Source organism: Pollicipes pollicipes, unplaced genomic scaffold, assembly GCF_011947565.3.
Source record: "Pollicipes pollicipes isolate AB1234 unplaced genomic scaffold, Ppol_2.1 Scaffold_3216;HRSCAF=3773_pilon_pilon_pilon, whole genome shotgun sequence".
Classification (NCBI taxonomy): domain Eukaryota; kingdom Metazoa; phylum Arthropoda; class Thecostraca; order Pollicipedomorpha; family Pollicipedidae; genus Pollicipes; species Pollicipes pollicipes.
In genome coordinates, this window is record NW_023596251.1 from 445,944 (window position 1) to 473,882 (window position 27,939).

Below are 27,939 nucleotides of genomic sequence, written 5' to 3' on the forward strand. Positions count from 1 at the left end.
GTCTCTGGAGTCACGTGGGGCCTGCCCTGTGGCCATGCCCACAGTCTCTGGAGTCACGTGGGGCCTGCCCTGTAGCCATGCCCACGGTCTCTAGCGTCACGTGGGGCCTGCCCTGTAGCCATGCCCACGGTCTCTGGAGTCACGTGGGGCCTGCCCTGTAGCCATGCCCACGGTCTCTGGAGTCACGTGGGGCCTGCCCTGTAGCCATGCCCACGGTCTCTAGCGTCACGTGGGGCCTGCCCTGTAGCCATGCCCACGGTCTCTAGCGTCACGTGGGGCCTGCCCTGTAGCCATGCCCACGGTCTCTGGAGTCACGTGGGGCCTGCCCTGTGGCCATGCCCACAGTCTCTGGAGTCACGTGGGGCCTGCCCTGTAGCCATGCCCACGGTCTCTAGCGTCACGTGGGGCCTGCCCTGTAGCCATGCCCACGGTCTCTAGCGTCACGTGGGGCCTGCCCTGTAGCCATGCCCACGGTCTCTAGTGTCACGTGGGGCCTGCCCTGTAGCCATGCCCACGGTCTATGGTGTCACGTGGGGACTATCCTGTACCAGTCACGTGGGGCCTGCCCTGTAGCCATGCCCACAGTCTCTGGAGTCACGTGGGGACTATCCTGTACCAGTCACGTGGGGCCTGCCCTGTAGCCATGCCCACGGTCTCTGGAGTCACGTGGGGCCTGCCCTGTAGCCATGCCCACGGTCTCTGGAGTCACGTGGGGCCTGCCCTGTAGCCATGCCCACGGTCTCTGGAGTCACGTGGGGCCTGCCCTGTGGCCATGCCCACAGTCTCTGGAGTCACGTGGGGCCTGCCCTGTAGCCATGCCCACGGTCTCTAGCGTCACGTGGGGCCTGCCCTGTAGCCATGCCCACGGTCTCTAGCGTCACGTGGGGCCTGCCCTGTAGCCATGCCCACGGTCTCTAGTGTCACGTGGGGCCTGCCCTGTAGCCATGCCCACGGTCTCTAGCGTCACGTGGGGACTATCCTGTACCAGTCACGTGGGGCCTGCCCTGTGGCCATGCCCACAGTCTCTGGGGTCTGGTGGAGACTATGCTGCAGAAAATGTGCCCTCAACGGAAACCCTGCTTGCTTTCTGCTTTCTTCTGCCGCTTTTTGTACATACCTGTAGGAAGGCTCTCAATAAATACAATAGTCAGCAACCTCCCATGCGATGCAATCTATCAAAGAAAACGGAGCTTGTTGAATGGGCAGCGCAGTGAGGGTCCCAGATAGCGGTGGGTTATCAAAGGGCAGATCAAGATTACCGTGCATTGTACTGGCAGACACTGCGCGGTTTCCAAACCGAGCGCGCAGTTCATCGCAAGCTTTCGCCACCGCATTGCTCCTAGATTCTGAGGACAGGAGGAGACCCTAAAGCATGGAAGGGCCAAGCTTCTGCCAGCTTCCCGATAGTGTCAGCTGATCGCCGGAGCTGCCGGCGTGGCCCTGCGACGGCGGCTGCCCGGGGCGGTGGGTGCTGACTGCGCCCCTGACCGCTCGCGGCCAGCGCGACGCAGAAGCGGACGATAAACAAGTCAAGTGAGCAGCTCGAGCGCCGAACGAGTGCGCCGGCCGGCGGCGACTGCACAGACCGGCCCGCCGCCGCCATGGCGCCGCCGCTCGCCGCCCTGCTGACCCTGAGCGTCGCCCTGACCTGGGTCGGCGCCCAGTACGTGCCCACCTGGGACTCGCTGGACGCGCGGCCGCTGCCGGCCTGGTACGACGACGCCAAAGTAGGCATCTTCTTGCACTGGGGCGTCTACTCGGTGCCCAGCTTCGGCGACGAGTGGTTCTGGACGCGTTGGCGCGACCCGTTCGACCCGCAACGGCCAAAGTTTGCCGCCTTCATGGAGCGCAACTACCGGCCCGACTTCACGTACCCGGACTTCGCCGCGCAGTTCGGCGCATCGCTCTTCGACCCGGCGCACTGGGCCGACGTGCTGCAGCGCTCCGGCGCCAAGTACGTCGTGCTGACGTCCAAGCACCACGAGGGATTCACGCTCTGGCCGTCCAAGTACTCGTGGAACTGGAACGCCATGGACGTGGGGCCGCGACGCGACCTGGTCGGCGAGCTGGCGGAGGCAGTGCGAAACCGCACCGACCTCGTGTTCGGCCTGTACCACTCGCTGTACGAGTGGTACAACCCGCTGTACCGCAACGACCGCCGCTTCAACCGCAGCGAGTTCGTGACGCGCAAGGTGCTACCGGAGCTGTTCGAGCTAGTGGAGCGGTACCGGCCGGAGGTGATCTGGTCGGACGGCGACTGGACCGGCCAGCCCGAGTACTGGCGCTCGCAGCAGTTCCTCGCCTGGCTGTACAACGAGTCGCCGGTGCGCGACACGGTCGTCACCAACGACCGCTGGGGCTCCGGCACCAACTGCAAGCACGGCGGCTTCTTCACCTGCCAGGACGGCTATAACCCGGGCACGCTGCAGTCGCACAAGTTCGAGAACTGCTTTACGCTGGACGGCGCCTGGGGCTACCGGCGCGACACCGGCCTCTCCAGCTACCTGAGCATCGAGACGGTGCTGCAGCGGCTGGCCGAGACGGTCAGCTGCGGCGGCAACGTGCTCATCAACGTGGGGCCCACGCGCGACGGCGTCATCATGCCCATCTTCGAGGAGCGCCTGACGCAGCTGGGCAGCTGGCTGGCCGTCAACGGCGAGGCCATCTACGGCTCGCGGCCCTGGAGTACACAGCACGATGCCGTCGACGACAGCGTCTGGTACACGGCGCGCGAAGGGCTGGTGTACGCGCTGGTGCTGCGCTGGCCCAGCGACGGGGCGCTGCAGCTGGGCTCGGCGCCGAACGTCACCCAGTGTCGCCTGCTGGGGCACGACCGGACGCTACCGGTGGCGGCCGGCCTCGTCTCCCTGCCGCCCCTGCAGAGGGTCAACTCCAGCTGGGCCTGGGTGCTGCGGTTCGAGCCCGACGCGCCGCGACCGGCCGCCGGCGGCGCGCGCTGAGGGCCGCGGCGGCTGTCACGGACCATCAGCGGCTGCGACGGACCATCGGCGGCGCTTCGAGCGCTCGCGATGCAGAGGGCACGGGCCCGGCGGCGCCGCGCTCTGGCCGAGCACGATTGGCCAGATCGGGCGAAACCAAATGTTGCTATATGCAACGACACGCAAGCCTATATTGCTCTCCGCTCCGCGCGCGCCGCGGCAGCTGTTGACTGCCTCCGTGCGCGCTTTGAATTCACATAACCGTAGTTGGACGATTGGCAAGAAATGGGTGACAGCAGATGCGGTTCAAAGGATGGACAAGAGCCTAACAATTCAGAGGCTGGTAATTGTTGTTCGATGCGCGACACTCGTATGTGCGAATATACCTGAATCACCTGAATCTGCGCATTTTCTGAAAACGGTGAAAGCTGAATGCAAGCGCCGTGAGCTCGCCGCCTTTGTCCGCCCGCTGACGGCCTCTGACGGCGGTGCGCCACACTTCATCACGCGCCAGGCCGGCGTCGGGACAACGCAGCCGCGGTGAGCGCTGAGCCAGCCCCGCTCCGTCCCGCCACCGCCGTCCAGCGCCTCCATCTGCCCACAGACAGCATCCGCGGCCGGCCGCCCCGCCCCGGCCCCACGCGCTGCCAACGCGGGCTCCTCGGCTCGGGGATCAGTAGGCCACCGCACCACTCCGGCCCCACGCGCTGCCAACGCAGGCTCCTCGGCTCGGGGATCGGTCGGCCACCACTCCGGCTATCGGCCGAGCCGGAGCCGCGCGCCGCCGGTCTACTCTGTTCTGCTCCGGCCCCACGCGCTGCCAACGCGGGCTCCTCGGCTCGGGGATCGGTCGGCCACCACTCCGGCTATCGGCCGAGCCGGAGCCGCGCGCCGCCGGTCTACTCTGTTCTGCTCCGGCCCCACGCGCTGCCAACGCAGGCCCCTCGGCTCGGGGATCGGTCGGCTTCCGCCCCCACGCGCTGCGAACGCAGGCTCCTCGGCTCGGGGATCGGTCGGCTTCCGCCCCCACGCGCTGCGAACGCAGGCTCATCAGCTCGGGGATCGGTCGGACACCGCTCCGGCTATCGGCCGAGCCGGAGCCGCGCGCCGCCGGTCTACTCTGTTCTGCTCCGGCCCCACGCGCTGCCAACGCAGGCTCCTCGGCTCGGGGATCGGTCGGCCACCACTCCGGCTATCGGCCGAGCCGGAGCCGCGCGCCGCCGGTCTACTCTGTTCTGCTCCGGCCCCACGCGCTGCCAACGCAGGCCCCTCGGCTCGGGGATCGGTCGGCTTCCGCCCCCACGCGCTGCGAACGCAGGCTCCTCGGCTCGGGGATCGGTCGGCTTCCGCCCCCACGCGCTGCGAACGCAGGCTCATCAGCTCGGGGATCGGTCGGACACCGCTCCGGCTATCGGCCGAGCCGGAGCCGCGCGCCGCCGGTCTGCTCTGCTCTGCTCCGGCCATCGGCTGAGCCGGAGCCGCGCGCCGCCGATCTGCTCTGCTCTGCCCTGATCGGCGCCGGTGGCCCTCCTCTCCGGTCAAAACAGACTCCCGCTCATCGCACATGTATTTCCTGCAGTCGCGGGGCCGACGGCAAACGATCTGCCGCCGGCCACCTCTGGAATGAAGGGCTGAGGTGATAAGGCAAGGCTGGAATTCACATTGGACCCGATCGGACGGCACTGCAGCCACGCGCCGGGCCGCGCTCGGCCAGCCGAGGCCCTGCCGATGACGGCGAAACACCGCGCCGCCACAGAGATCTGCCGAGCTCAGCTGCTCTTCTCGGCGGCATGGCCGTTAAAAGGCACGGCAAACCAGCTGTTGACTCAACCACAGCGGTAAGGGCACTTCACGAGGAGTGTGACAAGGCGACTCTGTGACACCAGCACACCACCCACCCCTGTCACCCCACACCCATGACAACCCCACATTAGCGCCGCCCTCACCCGCGCCGCGGCCGCATCAGCCTTCCGGAAGGACCCACCAACGGCTCGGACAATGAAAAACGGAAACATAACAGGCTCGCTCCCCAGCGCGCGGCGTTCGTCGTCGTGTCGGCTGGAGCGTGCCCACATCAGGCCGCGACTGGCCAGCGGCTACCTCGCGGTCAGGAGAGAGGGCAGCGGTACGGGGAGGGGCAAGGGCAGCGACACGGGAAGGCCAGGGCAGCGGTACGGGAAGGCGAGGGCAGCGACACGGGAAGGCCAGGGCAGCGGTACGGGAAGGCGAGGGCAGCGACACGGGAAGGCCAGGGCAGCGGTACGGGAAGGCGAGGGCAGCGACACGGGAAGGCCAGGGCAGCGGTACGGGAAGGCGAGGGCAGCGGTACAGGGAGGCGAGGGCAGCGGTACGGGGAGGCGAGGGCAGCGACACGGGAAGGCCAGGGCAGCGGTACGGGAAGGCGAGGGCAGCGGTACAGGGAGGCGAGGGCAGCGGTACGGGGAGGCGAGGGCAGCGGCACGGGGAGGGGTAAGGGCAGCGGTACGGGGAGGCGAGGGCAGCGGTACGGGGAGGCGGGGGCAGCGGTACGGGGAGGCGAGGGCAGCGGCCAGCCTCGTCGGTCGCGGCAGGAGCCAGCCAACACTGGGACGTCGGCGGCGGCAGGGGAGAGAGCACTGCTCCAGGTGCAGGGCAGCCCAACAGTGCCGGCGCGGAGGAGGCGCGGTCACGAGCCACCAGCCAGGACACGGCGGCGTGACGCGGCGGCGCCCACGCCGAACACACAAACACACCGCTCTCGGCCGACTCAGCACGCCACCAACACACACGCGCGCGAGCGCCGCTCCGTAAACATGACGACCAAACAGGCTTTAACAGGCTTCAACATATCAGGAATGGTTGGACGCACGTCGTTATGGCTATTATCGGACCGCCCAAATCATACATTGAACAGCACCGTTTACTTCAGTATTTCGCAATAAACAAAACAGCGAGGCCGACAAAAACAACAATAACGGATTCGTCTGCCCCCAGCTGAACGAAGGGGTAGCTCTCACGATCCGGCGAGCCCTCGATACAGGCCAGGTCAGACAGAAGCTCAACAAGCCGGGCGCCGGCGACCTCGCACCCGGCGCAAGGTCACAGGCAGCCGGACCCGGGGCGGCCCGGGGATAATAGTCTGCTACGGTCAACATTGATCACGGTTGGGGCGCTCCCAACTCCGGCTGGGAGGTTCGCCTTCAGCTGCAGATAAACAGCCGGCTCCAGAGTTTTCACGCTATTCAGTTCCGACTAGGCCTTCACGTGTGATAGAACTCCGACGGGGAGCCGGTCAGCCGAGGCCCACGTCCAGGCACATCATGATGAGGAAGCCGACGATGGCCGACCAGGAGGCCAGCTTGCCGTTGCCCCTGTCGGCAGAGGCGGCGGTGAGTCACGGTCGAGGGAGCCCGGCTGGCCCCGCTCCCGCCGGCCGACCCGGTCAGCGGCGGCTCCCGTGTCGGGCCGACGCAGCACGAGCTCGTCGATGCCGTTCGCTGTCAGCAGCGGCCTCACACAGCGGGCCGCTGAAGCCGCCCTGTCGGCCGCGCGCAGGAGCTGCCCGGCCGTCCAGCCAGCCCCGGCCGCGGGGCCCGCCCACCTGACCCTCCTGCCAGACAGCCAGCCGCGCCGCTGTCCACAGGGTCGGACTGGTAACGGCCGCCCAGAAAGCTGTGGACGGCGCGACCCTAACTGCCGGCCGCGCGGGCGGCGGCGGCCCATCCCCTGAGCGCAGGGACCCCGGGACACGGCACGCCAGCCGACAGCCGGATCATGACAACGGCACGACGAGCGCAGGGACCCCGGGACACGGCCACGCCAGACGACAGCCGGATCATGACAACGGCACGACGAGCGCAGGGACCCCGGGACACGGCACGCCAGCCGACAGCCGGATCATGACAACGGCACGAGCACAGGGACCCCGGGACACGGCACGCCAGACGACAGCCGGATCATGACAACGGCACGAGCGCAGGGACCCCGGGACACGGCACGCCAGCCGACAGCCGGATCATGACAACGGCACGACGAGCGCAGGGACCCCGGGACACGGCACGCCAGCCGACAGCCGGATCATGACAACGGCACGAGCGCAGGGACCCCGGGACACGGCACGCCAGACGCCAGCCGGATCATGACAACGGCACGACGAGCGCAGGGACCCCGGGACACGGCACGCCAGACGACAGCCGGATCATGACAACGGCACGAGCGCAGGGACCCCGGGACACGGCACGCCAGCCGACAGCCGGATCATGACAACGGCACGACGAGCGCAGGGACCCCGGGACACGGCACGCCAGACGACAGCCGGATCATGACAACGGCACGAGCGCAGGGGACCCCGGGACACGGCACGCCAGACGACAGCCGGATCATGACAACGGCACGAGCGCAGGGACCCCGGGACACGGCACGCCAGCCGACAGCCGGATCATGACAACGGCACGAGCGCAGGGACCCCGGGACACGGCACGCCAGCCGACAGCCGGATCATGACAACGGCACGACGAGCGCAGGGACCCCGGGACACGGCACGCCAGACGACAGCCGGATCATGACAGCGGCACGACGCTCCCATACTGAAACAACACCTCCAGCCACGGTAAACCCGGCCGGGTAACGCAACAACAAAAACAACATCAAACGAAACTGATGCAGTCTTCCTTTCTCAGCTGGGCCGAGTGTGTGTGTATGTGTGTACGGGGGCGTAGGGGGGGGGGGGGGGCGATAAAGGTCTGCCTGTGTTGTCTCACCTGGCTCCACAACCGCACAGGGACTGCGCTGAGTTCTGTATGCCGCTGTCTCCACGTGCACCATACAAGCAGTCAGTCAGCAGAAAGAAGTACTCCTGTGTTGGACACTTGCACATGCCAACTTAGATTGTTGTCATAGGAGAGTAGGCCTGGTAAGCTAGGCGGCTTACCCCAGCTCGGTGACTCCGAACCTGCTCACAGCGAATGAGTTCACAGGCTAACTGTGTGGCCTCCTAAAATTAACTTGGGGGGACTGCCTATTTGGAGATAAACATATTTCTAAACTTTTGTTTGTTCTGCGAAATACAACTGATCTCCAGTTTGAGTAGTCCAGGAGCGAGGGCGGGGGTGAGAGACGGGACATAAAACGCAGTGCCGGATTCTCCAAAGACACGGGCAGTGCTGCCCCAGCCACGCCGAACGCCGTGTGCAGACCGGTGAGATTCCCAAGAGGCCGCGGTCGGGCGGTCGACAGCCCCTGCCGCCGCGTCGACCGGTCTATCTGCCCGGCTGCGGCGCCGGCGGCCGATCGACAGCGGCCCGGTCCCGGCCCCGACCCCGGTCCCGGCCCCGGTCCCGGTCCCGGTCCCGGTCCCGGTCCCGGTCCCGGTCCCGGTCCCGGCCCCGGCCCCGGCCCCGGCCCCGGCCCCGGTCCCGGCCCCGGCCCCGGTCCCGGCCCCGACCCCGGTCCCGGCCCCGGCCCCGGCCCCGGCCCCAGTCGCGCCACCGGAAGCCGCCACCGCGCCGGAAGTCGGCGGATGCGGCCGCCGAGCCACGCACCGGAAGCGAGGCCGGAAGCAGTCGGGTCAAGCGCGGGCCGGCCGGCGCCCGCGTTGTGGGACGGCGAGAATGTCAGCCCGGCCCGGCCGCCAGCTGGGAGCCGCGGCACCACGGCGGCAGCCGGCGGCGCGGCCATGCTGACGCCCGACCATTTACACCGGGGGTGAGCGACCATGGTGTTGAGTCGCGGCTGGAGAGGTCAGCTATCACAGTCCCGTAGGGTGTGTGGAAAATCTGAGCCACATCACCGAACGACTGCCAGACCGGTGAGCCGGGAAATCCAGGCGACCCAGGTCGAATGCCAAACGACGTCTTCCCCACCAACCCACCCACACAGCACGCGGTCGGTCACTAACTTCCGACCGGTCCGGACTGATCTGGCGTGGCTGGCGCGCGCCTGGTCAGGCCCCGCCTCCACTTCCGTGTCTGGTCGAGCCCCGTGCCCTCCCATCCCCGTGCCTGGTCAGCCCCGTGCCCTCCCCCTCCTCGTGCCTGGTCAGCCCCCGTGCCCTCCCCCTCCTCGTGCCTGGTCGAGCCCCGTGCCCTCCCATCCCCGTGCCTGGTCGAGCCCCGTGCCCTCCCCTCCTCGTGCCTGGTCAGTCCCCGTGCCCTCCCATCCCCGTGCCTGGTCGAGCCCCGTGCCCTCCCCTCCCCGTGCCTGGTCAGCCCCGTGCCCTCCCCTCCCCGTGCCTGGTCAGCCCCCGTGCCCTCCCCCCCCCTCGTGCCTGGTCAGCCCCCGTGCCCTCCCCTCCCCGTGCCTGGTCAGCCCCCGTGCCCTCCCCTCCTCGTGCCTGGTCAGTCCCCGTACCCTCCCATCCCCGTGCCTGGTCGAGCCCCGTGCCCTCCCCCTCCCCGTGTCCTCCCCTCCCCGTGCCTGGTCAGCCCCCGTGCCCTCCCCCTCCTCGTGCCTGGTCAGCCCCCATGCCACACACCCCCGTGTCGGACCAGCACCTGTTGCCGACGCCGTGGCGCCACGTCAGCTTCGGGTATGGAACATGAGGACGGCACAGTATCTGACAAATCACTCAGTGCCAGCGAACTCCGAGCTTCAAGAGAACACACACGTAACACAGCGACAAGACAGCAAGAGGGCGTCATTTACCCGGCCCAGTGCAGAGCAGTGGACCCTTCTCCGCCCACCGCTACACCCCGCTGGCAGATGGGGCCAGCGCGATGCTGAGGACAGCCCCACGCAGCTCACCTGGTCTGCGCCTCCGGCACGATGTCGTCGAACACCACATAGATCATGGCGCCGGCGGCGAAGCTGAGCGCGTAGGGCAGCAGAGGCTGGGCCAGCGAGACGGCCAGCGCGCCGAGAAGGCCGGCCACCGGCTCCACCATGCCACTCAGCTGACCGTACCTGCCGAGCACCGGAGCACAGCCGTCAGTCGTCAGCCGTCAGCCGTCAGCAGTCAGACGCCAGCCGCCAGCGTCAGCCGCCAGCCGCCAACCGCCAGACGTCAGCCGCCAGCCGTCAGACGTCAGCCGTCAGTAACCAGCCGCCAGCCGTCAGACGCCAGCCGCCAGCCGCCAGCCGTCAGCCACCAGCCGTCAGCCGACAGCCACCAGCCGTCAGCCGTCAGCTGTCAGCCGTCAGCCACTAGCCGCCAGCCGACAGCCGTCAGATCAGGCCTGGTTAGGTCAGGCCTGGTTTGATTAGGTCAGTTTTCATGGTTTGGTTAGGTCAGGTTTGGTTAGGTCAGGTCTGGTTAGGTTAGGCTAGGTTTGGTTAGGTCAGATCAGCGTAATATTAGCTCAGGTCAGGTCGAGTAGGCCTTGGATCAGATCTGAAGACTTCAGAGTCACAAAATCCCGCCTGACTGTTCTGGGAGGTCAGGCCACGTCAAGCCCGCACCTGACCTGTAACCCGAGCTGACATTGGCCCGGGTTACCACTCGTCTCAGTCCCGGCCGCGTTCATTTTCTCGCCCCCCAGAGAGCAGCAGGCGGCAGGCGCCCTCGACACAGCTGGCTCAGGCCGCCTGCAGCCCCGGCAGCTGAGGTCATCCAGGCGACGGCAGGCGGACTTGACATGGGGGGACCCCAGCCGCGTCCAGACGCGAGCCGCCACAGGGCAAGTGTCCGGACAGGGCAGCCTGGCGTCATCCTCACAGTCCACAGCGACCGCCGGCGGAAACGTCAGCTGTCGCCGCCGCACAGCCCTGGTCCAGCCGCTCACTGCGCGACGGACACCGGCTGTAAACGGGACCGAGACGGGCACCGACTGTAAACTGGACCGGGACGGACGCCGGCTGTAAACGGGACCGGGACGGACACCGGCTGCAAACGGGACCACGACAGACACCGGCTGTAAACTGGACCGCGACGGACACCGGCTGTAAACAGGACGGACACCAGCTGTAAACGGGACCGGGACGGACACCGGCTGTAAACGGGACCGAGACGGACACCGGCTGTAAACAGGACGGACACCAGCTGTAAACGGGACCGGGACGGACACCGGCTGTAAACGGGACCGAGACGGACACCGGCTGTAAACAGGACGGACACCAGCTGTAAACGGGACCGGGACGGACACCGGCTGTAAACGGGACCGAGACGGACACCGGCCGTAAGCGGGACCGAGACGGACACCGGCTGTAAACGGGACCGCGACGGACACCGGCTGTAAACGGGACTGCGACGGACACCGGCTGTAAACGGGACGGACACCAGCTGTAAACGGGACCGCGACGGACACCGGCTGTAAACGGGACGGACACCGGCTGTAAACTGGACCGGGACGGACACCGGCTGTAAACGGGACCGGAACGGAGGCAGGACTGATGTTCGCTGGGGGAGCACAGTCGCGGGAGAACGCTGTCACAACTCAGTCATACGGCACTGTACAGCACTATTCCACGCAGACAAAGGGCAATGTCACCGATCCACACGCCAACGCGCTCCGCCATAACGGTCGCTGGCGCGCGCGGCGGGGCGCGTCACGTGTCACAGTTTGACCTCTGCCGTGACAGCCTCTCCTTCCGCAGCGGCGGGTCCGCGACAGGGGGCTGGACTCACCAGAACGCCTCGCTGCTGGACAGGCCGGCGCCGCGCAGAGGGAGGCTCACCGCCAGGCCCTCCGGGAAGTTCTGGATCCCGATGCCCAGCGCCAAGTTCCTGTTCGGGCCAGGCAGAGGTCAGGTCAGGTCGGGTCAGCTCCAAAAAATAACGGGCGGGTGTGGCGGCCTGCGGCACCGGAGGTCTGCAGCCGCGCGGGCGCAGGGCCACCGCACGGCTGTGTTTGTTGGTCAGGGGTGTGTGTAGGTGGGTGTATGATGCAGCGGCTGCGGGCGGAGAGAGCACAGCCGAGACGTACGGCCGGCGCCAGCCACGGCCGCCTCCGAGCCCGCCAGCGCCGCCGAGAGTAGCGCCCATGGCGACACACGCCTCCCGACAGGGATGTGGCAGGCTGGCGCACAACGCCGAGCTTAGCAGTCTGGGATTTCATGAGTAGACGGCCGGCGCCAGAGGGCCTCTCCAGCTCTGCGTCACCGTGGCGCACCCGAAGCAGGTGCCAGAGGGCCTCTCCAGCTCCGCGTCACCGTGACACACCCGAGGCCCGCGTCCGGACGCCAGACACGGGGCACGTGCGCTCACCGTTGTTCTTGACACCGCATGACCTCGCGGTTGTTTCGCATCACTTTGGCGCGGATTGCGCCGGGCGACCCGAAGGGCATTCGCCGCGCGCTGCTCCCTTCTAGACTGAACTCACCGGCGATACCCGGACGCCACGGAGCCCGGGGGCGCGTGGGAGGCTCCGCTCGCGCCCGGCCTTCGGTCGGGCCGAGAGACTCGGCGTGCGTCAGCGGAGGGGCGCGCTGCTTCCGCGGGCGACCAGCCCTACCCCCGCTGCCACGGCAACGGGCCCTCTGCGGTGCCGAGCATCACCTGGTACGGTGTATTCATTTGACTTCGCCCCAGTTTAGTGTTGCACGCTTTAATGACGCCTGCACGATGGTTCAAATATTCATGTAAAACACGCGGTGTGCGTGCTTTCCCACTGCATCTTTGCCGCTAGGTTAGCCGTCCAACGCGCGACCACGCGGAGTACGGAGGAGGGCACAGGCAATAGGGAGGCGGCCGCCGCAGTGCGCGCCTCCACTATTTATTTCTATTCGCCCCAGATGACGAACGCGGCGCCACGTACCAGGCCGGCCCTTTGCAGCCCCCGCCCCACCACATACACACACACGGAGCGGAGTGGGGCGGCGCGGTCCCCCCGCTGCTGTCTCTGTGAACTCTGCACGAGCGGCGTGGTCGAAAGTCCGACTGGACTCGCACGCACCGTGCACGGGGGGCGAAGATGAAGTGGGGAGCACCCATCCGGCCTCACACAGTCTTCTCGCCTCGAGGACAGCGACGGTCTGAACTAAGGCGTCATGATCGCTCGGTCCCCTTCCCCCCCCCCCCCCCCTCCTTGTTTTGTGTTCGTCACACCGTTTATGGCCCGTGTTCAGGTGACCACGAGTCGGAAGGGCGGGCCGTGCGGGCCGAGCCTGCCCCAGCCTGAGCAAGGCAACGCTGCCGACACGGCACGGTCTGGTGACGCCTCCGGAGGAAGTTCGGGAGCCGTCTCGAGAGGACGGCCAGGAGCCGACTCAGGAGGAGGGTTCGGAGCCGTCTCCAGGAGAGGGGCAGGAGTTGCCACCGGAGGGGCACGGGCTGCTTCGGGAGGACCAACGGCTGCTAGCCTCGCCAGTTACCCGGTTTACATGGGCAGCCGAGAATAATTCGAATTAAGATCGGAACGGATCATGCGACGTTAACCCTCTCGGCGAGGGGCGTTTACATGGGCGAAACCGGCTTTACGTCGGATTAACGGTCGATAGTTCGATCCCGCTTAGTTCGAACCAAGGAACGGGTTATGGGCGAAAACTGCGCTTTTGAGGCGAACTGAACAAAACAAGAAGAAAAAAGCCGGTACTCTGCGTATGGATGGCGAATGTCACGAGCCATGGTGGGCGCGAGACAGCTTTGAGGGCGAGGAGGAAGATGGACTTCGTTGGAAAAATGATCTGTGCGGGACTCATAGGCTTTGTAGCCACAGCACAAGCCATAGCACTTGAAACACAGGAGTTGCGCAGTCAGCACTGCCAAACCTGTCACATAAGCAGTGTTATATGCAAATTTTTACTAGCAGGAAACTAGCTAGCACGAAATCAGTATTTTCCTGTATTGGCCAATGACACTCACAAACTTACCACACTCATCAGTATGCCACCCAGCATCATGTCATCTACTTTGCGCAGCCCAAGAAACACATTACCTAATCCCGCACCAATGCATTTATGAGCAGCCTGCAACAGTGAGCTAAGCTACAGAAATGACTCATGAATGCTACATAGTTAGTGGCAAAAATTGTGTAACTATGTTGTCTTTCCCCATCCAATGCATCATCAGTACCTGAGGGCAGCATTGCCATTTAGACTTGGCATGGACTGGCAAGTCAGAATGCAGCTATTTGCTTTCTTGACATACTAAGGTTGAAATACTGCTTTGATATCCTTGCAGTCAACAGCATTGGCTGATATGGACTGATGGCTAGGTGGCACAAACAGCCGTGTTTGCACAGTCCAACGATCATAACGTGAACCAGCCCCAGAGCTGTCATGACAAAAGCAATCTGGGCTCAAAATTCATAACAAATGATTAATTACAGCAACAGCTCAATTATCCACCTCATGGTTTGCAAAGATATGTGTCACAAAAAAGCACCAAGGCAACATATTTACTCACCAGTACAAAAACAGGTAATGATGTGCACTGCAGATGTTCTCTGCACATCATGTGGCATTAGGTTAGGTTTACTTAGTTTATGCACTTTCTTCCACATGAAATGCACAAACCTGGATTTGACAGAGTACTGATGACAGCTAATTTCATCCAGTGCTCACATTTGCTTTCCTGACATTTTGGAACCATCACTGGGCAATTTTGGTCCCATCATTAAAAATAGTTCACATTCTGCACTGACTGCAATGATCTATTGCCTATATTTGTTGATCCTTTGCATCATGCAGGAATTATTGAGTTACCTATCTCACACACATTAAACTGACAAGCAACAAACAGCCTAATTGCATCAAAAACAAATATTCCAGCCCCCGCTTCCTTGCCAGTTGGTCTACCAGTGTGACGTAACTTCATATTTCCTTGACAAGCCAGTCACCAATATCCAGCACTTCCCTCCTGCCAACAGGTGGTCAACCAAATGTTCAAGTCACAGGAGGAATGTCTGCAAAATCAATCCTGGGGCATTTATGTATTCACCTAATGAAAGAAACTATTGGTACTCCCTGCAAGAATTGTTGAACAGTTGAATTACCTACCTCATGGCTGCAGACACCCATCACAAAAAAAGCACCAAGGTGACATATTTAATCACCAGCACAAAAACAGGTGATGATATGCAACACAGACGTGTTCTCCATGCAGCATGTGCCATCGTGTTAGGTGTTAGTTATGCACTGTTTTCCTGCACATGGAACACACAAACTTGGATTTAGCAGAGTAATGATGACAACTATTTTCATCCAGTGTTCACATTTGCTTTCTTGCTGTTTTGACCCCATCATTGGGCGATTTCAGTCCTACCATTAAAAAAGTTTACATTCCGAGCTGAGTGCAATGATCTATATTTGTTCATCCGTCATATCATGCAGCAATTTTTAAGCTACCTTTCTCACACAAATTAAACTGACAAGCAACCAGCATCCTAATTTAAGGAACATCTGCAAAAACACTCCTGGGGACTTAAGGTATTAACTTAATGAATGAAACTTGGATGCATTCTCTGCAAGAACTTTGAGCAATCCAAAAATTAAAATGAGAACAAGTCAAAGCTATATAAAATAACCATATTACCTCCATCTGGCTTTTGGAAGCATGGAGCCTGCCCCAGATGTAAACTAATCTAACCTTTAGGCGGAAAGATAGCACCAAACACCGTCGACGCCTGCTGTCTGCATAGATCAAGCGCCTAGCAAGGCTAAATTACGTGAGCATTTCTGTGCTGCTAGCCACTCAAGGCCCTCAATAATAAGAGTAGTTTTAGCAGCATGATGTCAACTTCACCTTCCTTCTCTTTTCCCTTACCATCTTGGACTTGAACCGTCTCGAGCAATAGCTAAAAACCCGTGGAAAAGCGGTAACACCGCACAAAGCTGAAATGGCTATGAACGGAACTGCGTGCGCCAGGCATTTTTCTTTTTTTTTGTTTAGACAGCTGACGGCCGATAATTCGGACGAAATCCCTTCCTGAGCGGATGATCCTCTCACGGGAAGGGATTTCCTCCGGCGCACGATTCGAATCAGCGGAACGGCGCGTGAGTGTATACATGGGCCGGATAGTTCGGATCGAGGACGGGTCCCGGCTTAATTCGAATCACAGCTGCCCATGTAAACAGGGTAAGTGAGCCGGAGGAGGGTGGCTTCCGCCCAGTGGCCACGGAGAATGTGCGGAGCAGCTCTCCAGCACGGCAGCGGCGGAGCAGCTCTCCAGCACGGCAGCGGCGGAGCAGCTCTCCAGCACGGCGGCGGCGGAGCAGCCCTCCAGCACGGCAGCGGCGGAGCAGCTCTCCAGCACGGCAGCAGCGGAGCAGCTCTCCAGCACGGCAGCGGCGGAGCAGCCATCCAGCACGGCAGCGGCGGAGCAGCCATTCAGCACCACAGCGGCGGAGCAGCCTTCCAGCACGGCAGCGGAAGCCGACGCCGCTCTGGACAGACGACGGAGCCGGCAAACCACGTGACCTCGTGACGTCCGGTAGCTGCACTGCCCAGCTTCGTCGACTCCCATGTGACCTCCATGAGGCCGGAGGAGGTCGAAAGAGGCGCCACAGCGGTTGGCTTCAGCGGACGTAAATATCTGACTCGTTTGCTTCCAGCAGCTCACAATGGCGGGTAGCTGCCTTCACTCGCCCCCCCCCCCCCCCTGATCTCTCAGCCACCGGCAGGGTGATGGCCGGCGGTAGCCAACAGGCCATAAAGGGGGGAGGGGGACACAGCCAGGCGCGCACACAGCGAAGCGGCCGCCGCAGACGCAGACGCGGGAGCCCAGCGCAACGAGGGCCACCCGGCGGAGGCGCTGTGACCCTGCGAGTGAAACCACATCGGGGTCAGACCGCTGAGGGAACGGTCCGTGTCACAACGTCCGTATAACAAACCAAGGCGCCAACCGCCGACATCAATGAATTAGACCGAACCGACATGAATCCAGTTCAGAGACTTGACGGACCCCTCGGCAACGGATTTAGTTCTTTTTCGTTTCTTTTTGTTGTCAATGAATGCAAACCATTCAGCAGGAGAACTCCGCGCATGCGCTGGCCCGACCGATGGCCAATGCCGCCCATCGGTGGCCGCCATCGGTGGCCGCCCACCGGTGGCCGCCGTTCCCGCTGCGTCGGTGGCCGACACAGGCTGCCGTTCCCGCCACGTCGGGGCCGACACAGGCCGCCGTTCTCGCTGCGCTGGGGCCGACACAGGTCGCCGTTCCCGCTGTGTCGGGGCCGACACAGGCTGCCGTTCCCGCTGCATCGGGGCCGACACAGGCTGCCGTTCCCGCTGCATCGGGGCCGACACAGGCCGCCGTTCCCGCCGCGTCAAGGCCGACACAGGCCGCTGTTCCCGCTGCGTCGAGGCCGACACAGGCCGCTGTTCCCGCTGCGTCGAGGCTGACACAGGGCGCCTCCTCGCCTCGCCGGAGCAGGGACAGGCGGCCGGGCGCGCCGCCGGCCCGACACACACGCCGCCTGGGCCGAACGGCAGCGCTGCCCCCCCCCCCCCCCCCCCCTCTCCGGGGCGACGGGTCATGGACGGCGGTAACGTCGCTTGACTCTCATTTGACTCCTTTCGCTCGTCGCCAGCCCAAAGAATCCCGTCGGCACAGGTCCACGGGAAGTAAAAAGCGGGATGCCCACTATCAACGCTGTCATTACAATATAGAACACTATAATCAATAAACCCACGCTACATCTTTGTCCTAAAATCAGAGCTCAAACTCAGTTGGCAGCAGACTCAACTAAGTCATGAAACGGCGGGCTACGGAGCACCCAGCATAGCTCCGACTGACTCAGGCCCAGGGCTGACACACACGAGGAGTCAATGACGGCACTGAACACGTGGAGCAATGCACCGAGACTGACTCATGTTGACTCTGGGCAACCATCGAGCCATATTGAGTCATGCAGGACGTGCGGCTCACATTGAGTCATGCAGGACGAGTGAGTCATACCGAGCCATGTAAGACGAGCGACTCGGACGCGACCGTTATGGCCAGGCGGCGGGCCTCAGCTCGGCTGCGCCCGGCTTCTGCGTTGTCGCCATGTCCTGATAGCATTGGACGGACGGGGGCCGCCCACCCTCGAGACTGATCACGAGTCAGACCCCCGCCCGCCGCCGGGTCCGACCGGCTGCCGGTCAATCAGTGGCCGCTGCCAGCCGCTCCGCTCGCGTGGGCGCACGCGCGCGCGCGATAACACCGGCCACCGGTCACAGCCGCGCCGCCGGTGCTCGGCGGACGGCTGGGGCGGCTTGTTACGCTGGCGTCGAGGCCAACCGGCGTTCCAGGAGGCTCAGTGGCAATCTAGGAACGCAATGGACGCGGTGACAGATCACCCAATCGAAACAGCTTACACGTTACCTCCAAAATCGAACGATACGAAGGGGAAGCGCCAGTGCCCATGCCTCCGCGCGCTCAACTTTCAGAGGCGCTGCGGACGGTTTGGAGACGCCAGCCCTCGGGGCCGTGGACGACATCGGTCCGGGCAGCGGCGCTTCAGCCGCCGCTCCCCCGATCCCGGCCGCTGACTCCGCCCCTGGCCGTGCGCGCCGGGCCGGCCTTGGTTGGCGGGGCGGCCGCCGCCGCTGCTATAAATGCGACCACGTTTATTCAGGCGCGTCTGGTTCAGTGACACCGTGGCCGGCCGCTGCTGACATCTCGCGGAGGAAAATGGAGCCACGGCCACCGCGATGCCACCGCCACCTGCACAAGCCCTTGCATTATTTGTAGACTGGACGCCTCACTACGCCTACAGGATACTTTCAGGAAATGGGTTCCAAGCGCTTTGCACGGTCGCTGGGTGGCAATATGCTCTGATTACGTGTACGACGTCCCCCCCCCCCCCCCCCCCTACTTCTGCCTCGAGTCAGCCATACCGACGACGCCACCACCGCACAGCAGATAGTCGGGCTTCTCCCGCCTTGGCGTCAGCGAGGGTCGCGGACGGGCCTCACTGCGCCGCACCACTGTGCGCTCGGGCGGCTCGGTGTCGGGACGACCCTCCCTGGCTGCCTGCCAACTGACCACCATGTGAGCAGCCTCAGCACAGGCGGCTGCTCCCCGGATCCCGGGCTCGGAGCGTAAGCTCAGCCGGGAGTCCGCAGCCCACTCAGCCTCCGGCCCGTCTGGGACCGGACGGTGACCACTGACCGGCCCGCCTGGAATGGGCAGTGACCGCTGACCGGCCTGTCTGGGACCGGACGGTGACCACCGACCGGCCCGTCTGCATTGGGCGGTGACCATTGACCGGCCCGTCCGGGACTGGACGATGACCACTGACCGGCCCGTACCGGCCCGTCTGGGATTGGACAGTGACCACCGACCGGCCTATCTGGGACTGGACGGTGACCACTGACCAGCCCGTCCGGGACTGGACGGTGACCACTGACCGGCCCGTACCGGCACGTCTGAGATTGGACGGTGACCACTGACCGGCCCGTCTGAGATTGGACGGTGACCACTGACCGGCCCGTCTGGGAGGGGCGGTGACCACTGACCGGCCCGTCCGGGATGGGGCGGTGACCACTGACCGGCCCGTCCGGGATGGGGCGGTGACCACTGACCGGCCCGTCTGGGATGGGGCGGTGACCACTGACCGGCCCGTCCGGGATGGGGAGGTGGGGACCAGACCGGCCCGTTCCGGGGAGGGGCGGGGGTTGGGACATGACCGGCCCGTCCGGGATGGGGCGGTGACCACTGACCGGCCCGTCCGGGATGGGGCGGTGACCACTGACCAGCCCGTCCGGGATGGGACGGTGACCAATGACCGGCCCGTCTGGGATTGGGCGGTGCTCGCTGACCGGCCCGTCTGGGATTGGGCGGTGACCACTGACCGGCCCGTCTGGGATTGGGTGGTGCCCGCTGACCGGCCCGTCTGGGATTGGGCGGTGCCCGCTGACCGGCCCGTCTGGGATTGGGCGGTGACAACTGACCGGGCGAGAGCCTCAGCGCCAGGCTGTCACTGCCCAGTGTGGGACAGCCCGGTGAACTCGCGCTCCACCGCCGCCGGAGCCCGTGCGGGTCCCAGCCGCCGCCGCCGGCCAGCTGTCTCGGAAACATTGAATCGTCGTATCCCGGACATGGCCCCCTTACTGGACCCGATCCCTCTCGGTCTGCCGTAGGCGTAGCCCACGCGCGTGGCAGAAAAAAATAACTGTAACTTCTTCATACAGCTACGTTGGGTACCGTACATTCAGTGCTATGTCGCGGGAGCGCCTCAGGGAAAAGCCCGAAGAGTGGCCCGCATCACCGGTGGCCTGGTTGGTACGTGTCGTCGTTGGGCTGAGCCCGACAGGCCAAACATACCGGGCGTGGGCAGCTGTGCCGCATCGCCTCACCTGCACTGTCTGATACGGCTTCAATCAAGAGCGCGCTTCACGTTAAGTCGTAGAACTTGTATGAGCGCCTCGAAGCACGACACTTCCTGGAAGGTTCGTTGACGACTAACGTCCAAGCCATACTCTGAAAATTAGTCCGCTTTCTGGGCGAAATGTTCCACTGATAATAGGATATATCAGAAATATCAGTCGCCGATACCAATGGCACCCACACTGTCCCACCGCGGGGTCCAATCTAGACCGATCACCGAACCCGCTAACGCGTAAATGACCCGCAGTGAAACACGACCCGCCAACCTGTGAGCGTTCTATCCACATGGATCAGGGCCTGCCCTCCCCCCGGAGGTGCGGTGTGCAGGGCGGCAGGACAGCGGTCCCTCGCACGCCGAGCGGCCTACCTTCTGAGCCAGCTGCTGGTGCATGTGAGACTACTGGATCAGACAAGTGTCAGGCACCCTGTCATGGAATCCTTTGCGCGGTAGGCCTGTTTGATACTGTAAGCGTATGCAGATGTCTGTATGCTTTGATCCGTATCGCCTTCCGTTGTTTTTAACTCACCGTTTCATCTCCACGACAAATGACACGCAATAGCCCCGTCTTTGTATGCAAATTGTCAGCCGATGCCGAGTAAACGTCACCCGAGGTCAGCGGCGAAGGGTCAGCATCCCGTCAATGCCAGCCAGCATCCCAACACCCAACAAAACACACTGGGGGAAGGAAGCCTGTCGGCTCCCAGTTACCGGGGGAGACTCCGGACGACTCTCGCCTCTCACTATCCACCGATGGCCCCCGCCGTGCCTGGCGGTGCTCAACAACCGGCCACGCTGACGAGGCCGAGTCTCGCTTCCAAGGAGACGTCCTTGTCCTACTTCACATCACTGCCGCAGCAGCTCTCCGCGCGGTTCAACGCCGGAGGGCTGCTGGTGGCTCACAGTGCTGGCCACACCACACAAACAGCCTCACCAGCCTATTTCAAATGTTAAGTTAGTTTAAACTGGATGAGCCCCATCACGCCAAAAACTATTTACTGACGCCGGCAAGAGACACACAAAGGCAAAGCCTTAACCACGAGTATCTCTATCCCCATCATGGCTTCTGTACACCCCCAGGGTGGCTTCGTGCACACCTCCCCCGACACATCCACACACAGCGCACCCACCTGGCCTTCTCGAAGGTAGCTCCTGCCGACTTGCCCACAGCGGCGAACCCGACGCCCACGGCCAGGCCCTCTGTCGGCAGAGACGGGGGGCGTCAGGCGGCTGGACGGCCGGGCCCGCCGCGGCTCCGCCAGCAGGCCTCCCTCACCGGGGACACACGGCACGTGCTGCCCGCCAGTCGCCAGCGGAGGATGCCGGGGTGGTGGGGGACCTCCGTCACGGGGCGGCCTCCACACCGGCCACGGCAGCCGGCCTGGCGGCGCCCGCCTCCACACCGGCCACGGCAGCCGGCCTGGCGGTGCCCGCCTCCACACCGACCACGGCAGCCGGCCTGGCGGTGCCCGCCTCCACACCGGCCACAGGGCCACCTGGCGGTGCCCGCCTCCACACCGACCACAGGGCCACCTGGCGGTGCCCACCTCCACACCAGCCACAGGGCCACCTGGCGGTGCCCGCCTCCACACCGGCCACGGCAGCCGGCCTGGCGGTGCCCGCCTCCACACCGGCCACGGCAGCCGGCCTGGCGGTGCCCGCCTCCACACCGGCCACGGCAGCCGGCCTGGCGGTGCCCGCCTCCACACCGGCCACAGGGCCACCTGGCGGTGCCCGTCTCCACACCGGCCACGGCAGCCGGCCTGGCGGCGCCCGCCTCCACACCGGCCACGGCAGCCGGCCTGGCGGTGCCCGCCTCCACACCGGCCACGGCAGCCGGCCTGGCGGTGCCCGCCTCCACACCGGCCACAGGGCCACCTGGCGGTGCCCGCCTCCACACCGGCCACGGCAGCCGGCCTGGCGGCGCCCGCCTCCACACCGGCCACGGCAGCCGGCCTGGCGGTGCCCGCCTCCACCGGCCACGGCAGCCGGCCTGGCGGCGCCGCCTCCACACCGGCCACGGCAGCCGGCCTGGCGGTGCCCGCCTCCACACCGGCCACGGCAGCCGGCCTGGCGGCGCCCGCCTCCACACCGGCCACGGCAGCCGGCCTGGCGGTGCCCGCCTCCACACCGGCCACGGCAGCCGGCCTGGCGGCGCCCGCCTCCACACCGGCCACGGCAGCCGGCCTGGCGGTGCCCGCCTCCACACCGGCCACGGCAGCCGGCCTGGCGGCGCCCGCCTCCACACCGGCCACAGGGCCACCTGGCGGTGCCCGCCTCCACACCAGCCACAGGGCCACCTGGCGGTGCCCGCCTCCACACCGGCCACGGCAGCCGGCCTGGCGGTGCCCGCCTCCGCACCGACCACAGGGCCACCTGGCGGTGCCCACCTCCACACCAGCCACAGGGCCACCTGGCGGTGCCCACCTCTACACCGACCACAGGGCCACCTGGCGGTGCCCGCCTTCACACCAGCCACAGGGCCATCTGGCGGTGCCCGCCTCTACACCGACCACAGGGCCACCTGGCGGTGCCCACCTCCACACCAGCCACAGGGCCACCTGGCGGTGCCCACCTCTACACCGACCACAGGGCCACCTGGCGGTGCCCACCTCCACACCAGCCACGGGGCCACCTGGCGGTGCCCCCCTCCACACCAGCCACAGGGCCACCTGGCGGTGCCCGCCTCCACACCAGCCACGGGGCCACCTGGCGGTGCCCCCCTCCACACCAGCCACAGGGCCACCTGGCGGTGCCCGCCTCCACACCAGCCACAGGGCCACCTGGCGGTGCCCACCTCCACACCAGCCACAGGGCCACCTGGCGGTGCCCGCCTCCACACCGACCACGGCAGCCGGCCTGGCGGTGCCCGCCTCCGCACCGACCACAGGGCCACCTGGCGGTGCCCGCCTCCACACCGACCACAGGGCCACCCGGCGGTGCCCGCCTCCGCACCGACCACGGCTGCCGACCGGTGGCGCCGCCACTGCCGAACGCGGCACGCTCGGAGGCCGCGGCGACGGGGCCGAACAACATAACGGCTGCGTCTGTTGTTCAACAGATGGAGGCGAACTCGGTCTGGAGCTGGTGAACACGCCAGCATCTTCATTCCACTCATTGTCATGTGACCATTGTGCGGACGACACCGGGTAATTAGCAAATGCCCTATGCTGTGATTGTAACCATGACACCACAAATCAGACATTGGGTGGACAATTGGGTCATGGCCTCGATCAAACTAATGTTTCAAAATGGAAAGATGGACAAAGAATTGAAGGATAGGGAGTACGCCTTGCCAACAGCGGAAGATATAACCACACCACCAGTCGCCACACACGCGTCAGGCCGTACCAGGAATGTTGTGCACAGTGATGGCGATGATGAGCAGGAGGATGCGCCGCCACTGCTCTGCTCTGCTGCGGTCCGTCTTCCGGTCCCCGTCCAGCGTACCGTCGTCGCCATTGGCGCCGGGCACGGCACGGCGCTGCCGGACGCCATCTGTTGGCAGAAATCACAAACACCAGTTCACAACAGGCCCATGGGGTTTGGGATATCGCGCAATGCACGTGAAAACGAGCTTATCACCCTGCACCTGGTGCACCCGTCGCCGGCAGCGGCGGCTCTGCTCAGATCCCGCCAGAGAGCCGCGTACTCACCAGGGCGGCGCCGCAGCCCGTCCAGCGTCAGCTCCTCGCCCTGTTCACTGTCCAGCCGCAGGCGGCCCCGCTTCTCCGCCTCGGCCGCTGCCGGGTGCCAGAAGGTCATCAGTCATCAGCGGGCGTCAGGGGGGTCACCGGGGGTAATGAGCAATTCATCAGGGTTCATCAGCGGGCATCAGAGGTTATCAGGGGGTCATCAGTGGGCGTCGGGGGTCAGCCATGCGGCCACCTTGCAACAGGCCTTGTGCCGTCACGGGGATCAATTGTTCACCAGAGAGGCATCAGTTGTTGCCATAACCTCGACAGAATTTCTGTACATCTCACATCAGCCAAATGAGCATGTGAGATTTCTCACGGCAGGCTCGTTTGGCACGTCTTTAACTCTTCTTGGCTCACTCAAACCACGCAGCTTCAAGACACTTATGCATGCGTGCACGCATGCACACACACACACACACACACACGCCCACCCATCCACCCACCCACACTATGGCAAAGTGTCAAATACAAGAGGGCTAGGGCAAATGAGAAATGGAAGAAAATAACGGACACATTGTAACACATGGAACAAGACTAAAAAGACAGGCTGAACATGTGCTCGGGAGAAGAGAGATGATGCACCTACTGTGCCACACATTTTCCAGTAAAGCCAAATACATTGACTGCTCATCAATATCATCTATCAATCTCCCAGCAAGTTAACCCAAGAGTCTCGAGAAGTCCCTCCTCAGACCCGACGGATCCCTCTGTCAGGCATGTTAGCGTTGAAGTGATGGGCGTGTCCATACCAAGACAAAGCAACAGTCCTCCCCTCACCGCGCATCATCGTGGGCGAGTCCATCTTGAGACGCGGTAACAGTCCTCCCCTCACCGAACACTATTTTGGGCGAGTCCACCCCAGACACAGCAACAGTCCTCTCACCGAGCATCATCGTGGGCGAGTCCACTCCGAGCCGGGCCATCACAACATCGGCTCCGAAGACGAACAGCGCCCCAGCGAGAAAGCCGACCGCCACCGGCGCGAAGGCGAACTGCCCGTTGGCGCCGTAGTGACCAGATGTCTCTGCCATCTCAAGGGCCGGATCCAGCAGGGACCAGAAGGAGGCGGCTGTCATGACGCCCGCGGCGAACCCCAGACTGGCGTCCAGCACGTGGCGCTGTCCGGCCAGGTCAGTTCAGGTCAACCTGAGGTCAGGCCAGGTTAACTCAGATCACACCAGGTCAGCCAGGTCCTGGCACTAAGCAAGTGATGCTGACTGGCCATGTCAGGTCAGATCAACAACAGAACGACGTTGGCCACGTGATTCTGCCTGACCGGGTCGGGTCAGGTCAGGTCAGGTCAGGTCAGGTCAGGTCAGGTCAGGTCAGGTCAGGCCAGGCCAGGCCAGGCCAGATCAGATCAGAAAGGCCAGCCAGTCATCAGTCATGTCAGATCCAGCCCAGACCAGCATCTGACACATGACACCATCCAGTCAGACCTTACATGAACATGTCAGGTGATGTCAGGACAGGTCAACAACAGACCAGACAGCAGCACATCCTGCTGCCATGTCACCACTGGTCAGCAACAGACAAGTGAGCAGCATGCCCAGCCGCCAGGTCGCGTCAGTTCAGGCCGGCAACAAGGACGTGTCTGTAAAACTGTTGTCTGGCCGGACCACACCAATACCACACAGGCGCTACAACTGTTCTACATGTCACATGCTAAGCCAGGTGTTAATGACCTCCAGCTTGAGGTACTGGTTACAGTCTTTCCGGGATCACTCGTCGCCATACGAGGCGAGTGGCCGCCGCCGCCCGCCCTCCGCTGGTCACGTGCCAGTGGCAGAAGGGCTTCACGTGTAGGGTTTCACAGAGGGAGTGGGGTTCACAGCAGGGCTTCACAATACACTCCGCACGTGCGCTCCACCGGAGGCGTCAGGGGCACTTCACCACTCCACACACATTTCACCATACCATCTTGGAGCACCTCTGACCAGGAGAGGAGTGACGGTGTGGGTCTGGTCCCGGAAAAGAACAAGCAAAGCTGCAAGCTCACTACTTAGGCTCCCATTTGGTGTCTAGATTGACACAAAATGGGGTAGTATATATTTGAGTTATGAGAGATGGGGGAATTTCTTCTCAGGTTTGTTTGTTATCTAACATCGATTCATCAACAGCAGTACACCAAACACGAAGTGCATGTATCCAACATCTGGGCTCATCCCTCCAGCAGCCCACCACACACATTAGCCTGCTGAGGCATGTGGGCCATGTGAGCTGGCAATGGGGACTCACGTGCGATCCGGAGAGGACGAACACCAGGCCGGCCCCCAGGGCCGTCACACCCCATGTGAAGAATGTGCCCAGCAACGTCTGGGCCAGTGGCGAGGCCCCCGCGATCATGGCGACACACCGGCCACCTGGAGTGTGCACAGGTCACTGTCAGCTCCCTGTATGGCTCAGGGCTGGGGGCTGAGGACAACCCACACTGAGGCTGATGAGTGTTTCCGAAATTAATCTGATTTCATAACCTATTGATTGAATGGTGCTTGATCAGAGTTCTCACTGGAGCCATTTCTAGTATGACCATGGGCCTTTTTAATCAAGTGATTTGGACTGTGGGTGAAGTGCTTTGCCTTAAAGGGAACATTCCACATTTGTATGGGGTTTTCAACTGAAATGGCTATATTTAAGACCTTTTGATGCATCTCATAGCCATGCCATTTTTAAGACCTAAAGCCCTATGATTCCTGAAATTCAAGGCACCAAAGATGTGGGATAGTAGCTTGGGAGAGTATCTGAAGGTCACTATGGCATTCATGACATCATGATGCCATTCAAATCATGCCATTTAATAAGCTGTGCAGTGATGAAGGCCAAGAAAAATGCAATGGTCAAGTAAGTTCATTTACATCTGTGTTTGTAAGCATCATCTCCAGATAAAATAACTGTCATTTGGGTCCCAGTTTATGTTGCACAAGATATAATGGCACATTGAGGAGCACATTTACTAAACAGAGAAATCATGTTGTCTTGAGCATTCTTTCTACCTAAAAGTATAACAACACTTGTAAGTAAGCTTATTTCATCACATCTGATGCTTACTTCCTATCTCAAAAAATGCAACATTCCTTTTAACTTAGAGGGATCCACATTATACCTGGATATACCACATGGTATAAAGGTGACCACCTGCGGCAGGTCCTGCCCCCCCCCCCCCCCCATTGTTAGGAAGACAATACCTGAAGTGGTAACCAGTCCCATATGGTAATGTGCCTTGATATGACTGCACCTGCCTGTTACTTTGCACAGGACAAGAGTGCTTACTGATAAACACCATATGGCTGTCGTGGGATTGGAAAAATATGTTCCCACATCTGGTAGCAAGAAAGATTGAAGTATATATATGGACAACACAATCCCTTTAAAAAGAAGTGAGGGCTGGCAAGGCAGTGCCAAGTCCATAAGTAGGCTCAATGAGGTAGCCTTTTAAAAGAAATACAGGCTAAGACCTGTTTACCAATTATCATGTCTTCCTTATACACATCATATATATATATATATATATATATATATATATATATATATATGTTGTAATGCCACATAACTATTTTGTATTGCCATCCAAGGACAGATTTTGACAGCACAAATGTACATTGCATGCTTTAGCATCATTAATTATCATTTTGAGTCAATGCAGTTGTTGCAGATATTGAGTTTATCAGGGGCTACTGAGATTACTGACAAACACAATGAGCACACAGTAGCCATTAATGAATGACCTTGGTTATTTGCTTTCCCTTGCTGGCTCGGCTACATTGGACTGACAGGGGTGGCTGTTGACTTTGGCTCCGAGGTGCAGTGTGCATCACGCAACTGCAGCCTTTTGGGCCACATTATCTTAACCCTTACACTCGGCTTTGAGAACAGTTCCAGCCAAAAAATGAAAAGTTACCGTGCTACAGAGCCACCAAGCTAAGGAAGTGACATATTCGGGATTACCAAGGTACGCACTGTTGAAATGAAAGCAAATCATATCCAGCGTATAAAGTTATAGCAGCCTACTGCTCTATAATGTCGAAAATCAACACTAGACAGAATAAGACTCGCACCTCTCACAAACACACCACACCTCCCCGCCCAACCGGCCAGGCAACTGACGGGAGAGCCGAACCCCCATGCAAATAACCATGGGA

General features: G+C 62.6%; 2 protein-coding genes across 2 annotated transcripts; one reads left to right on the top strand and one right to left on the bottom strand.

Annotated features, from left to right (window-relative positions):
* The first annotated feature begins 1,583 nt into the window (after positions 1-1,583).
* Positions 1,584-3,339, top strand: LOC119090930 (alpha-L-fucosidase). Its single transcript, XM_037213660.1, has one exon. It carries the CDS (start codon positions 1,602-1,604, stop codon positions 2,958-2,960), a length of 1,359 nt encoding a protein of 452 aa, XP_037069555.1. The 5' UTR covers positions 1,584-1,601; the 3' UTR covers positions 2,961-3,339.
* A 2,804-nt stretch (positions 3,340-6,143) lies between these two features.
* Positions 6,144-27,919, bottom strand: Zip48C (Zinc/iron regulated transporter-related protein 48C). The gene is made up of 9 exons (XM_037213661.1): positions 27,856-27,919; positions 26,039-26,163; positions 24,684-24,918; positions 23,759-23,845; positions 23,454-23,600; positions 21,233-21,302; positions 11,479-11,577; positions 9,660-9,818; positions 6,144-6,289 (listed from the first exon to the last, which is right to left on the bottom strand). The coding sequence occupies exons 2-9, from the start codon at positions 26,144-26,146 to the stop codon at positions 6,211-6,213; spliced, it is 984 nt and encodes a 327-aa protein (XP_037069556.1). The 5' UTR covers positions 26,147-26,163; positions 27,856-27,919; the 3' UTR covers positions 6,144-6,210.
* Between the last annotated feature and the right edge of the window lie 20 nt (positions 27,920-27,939).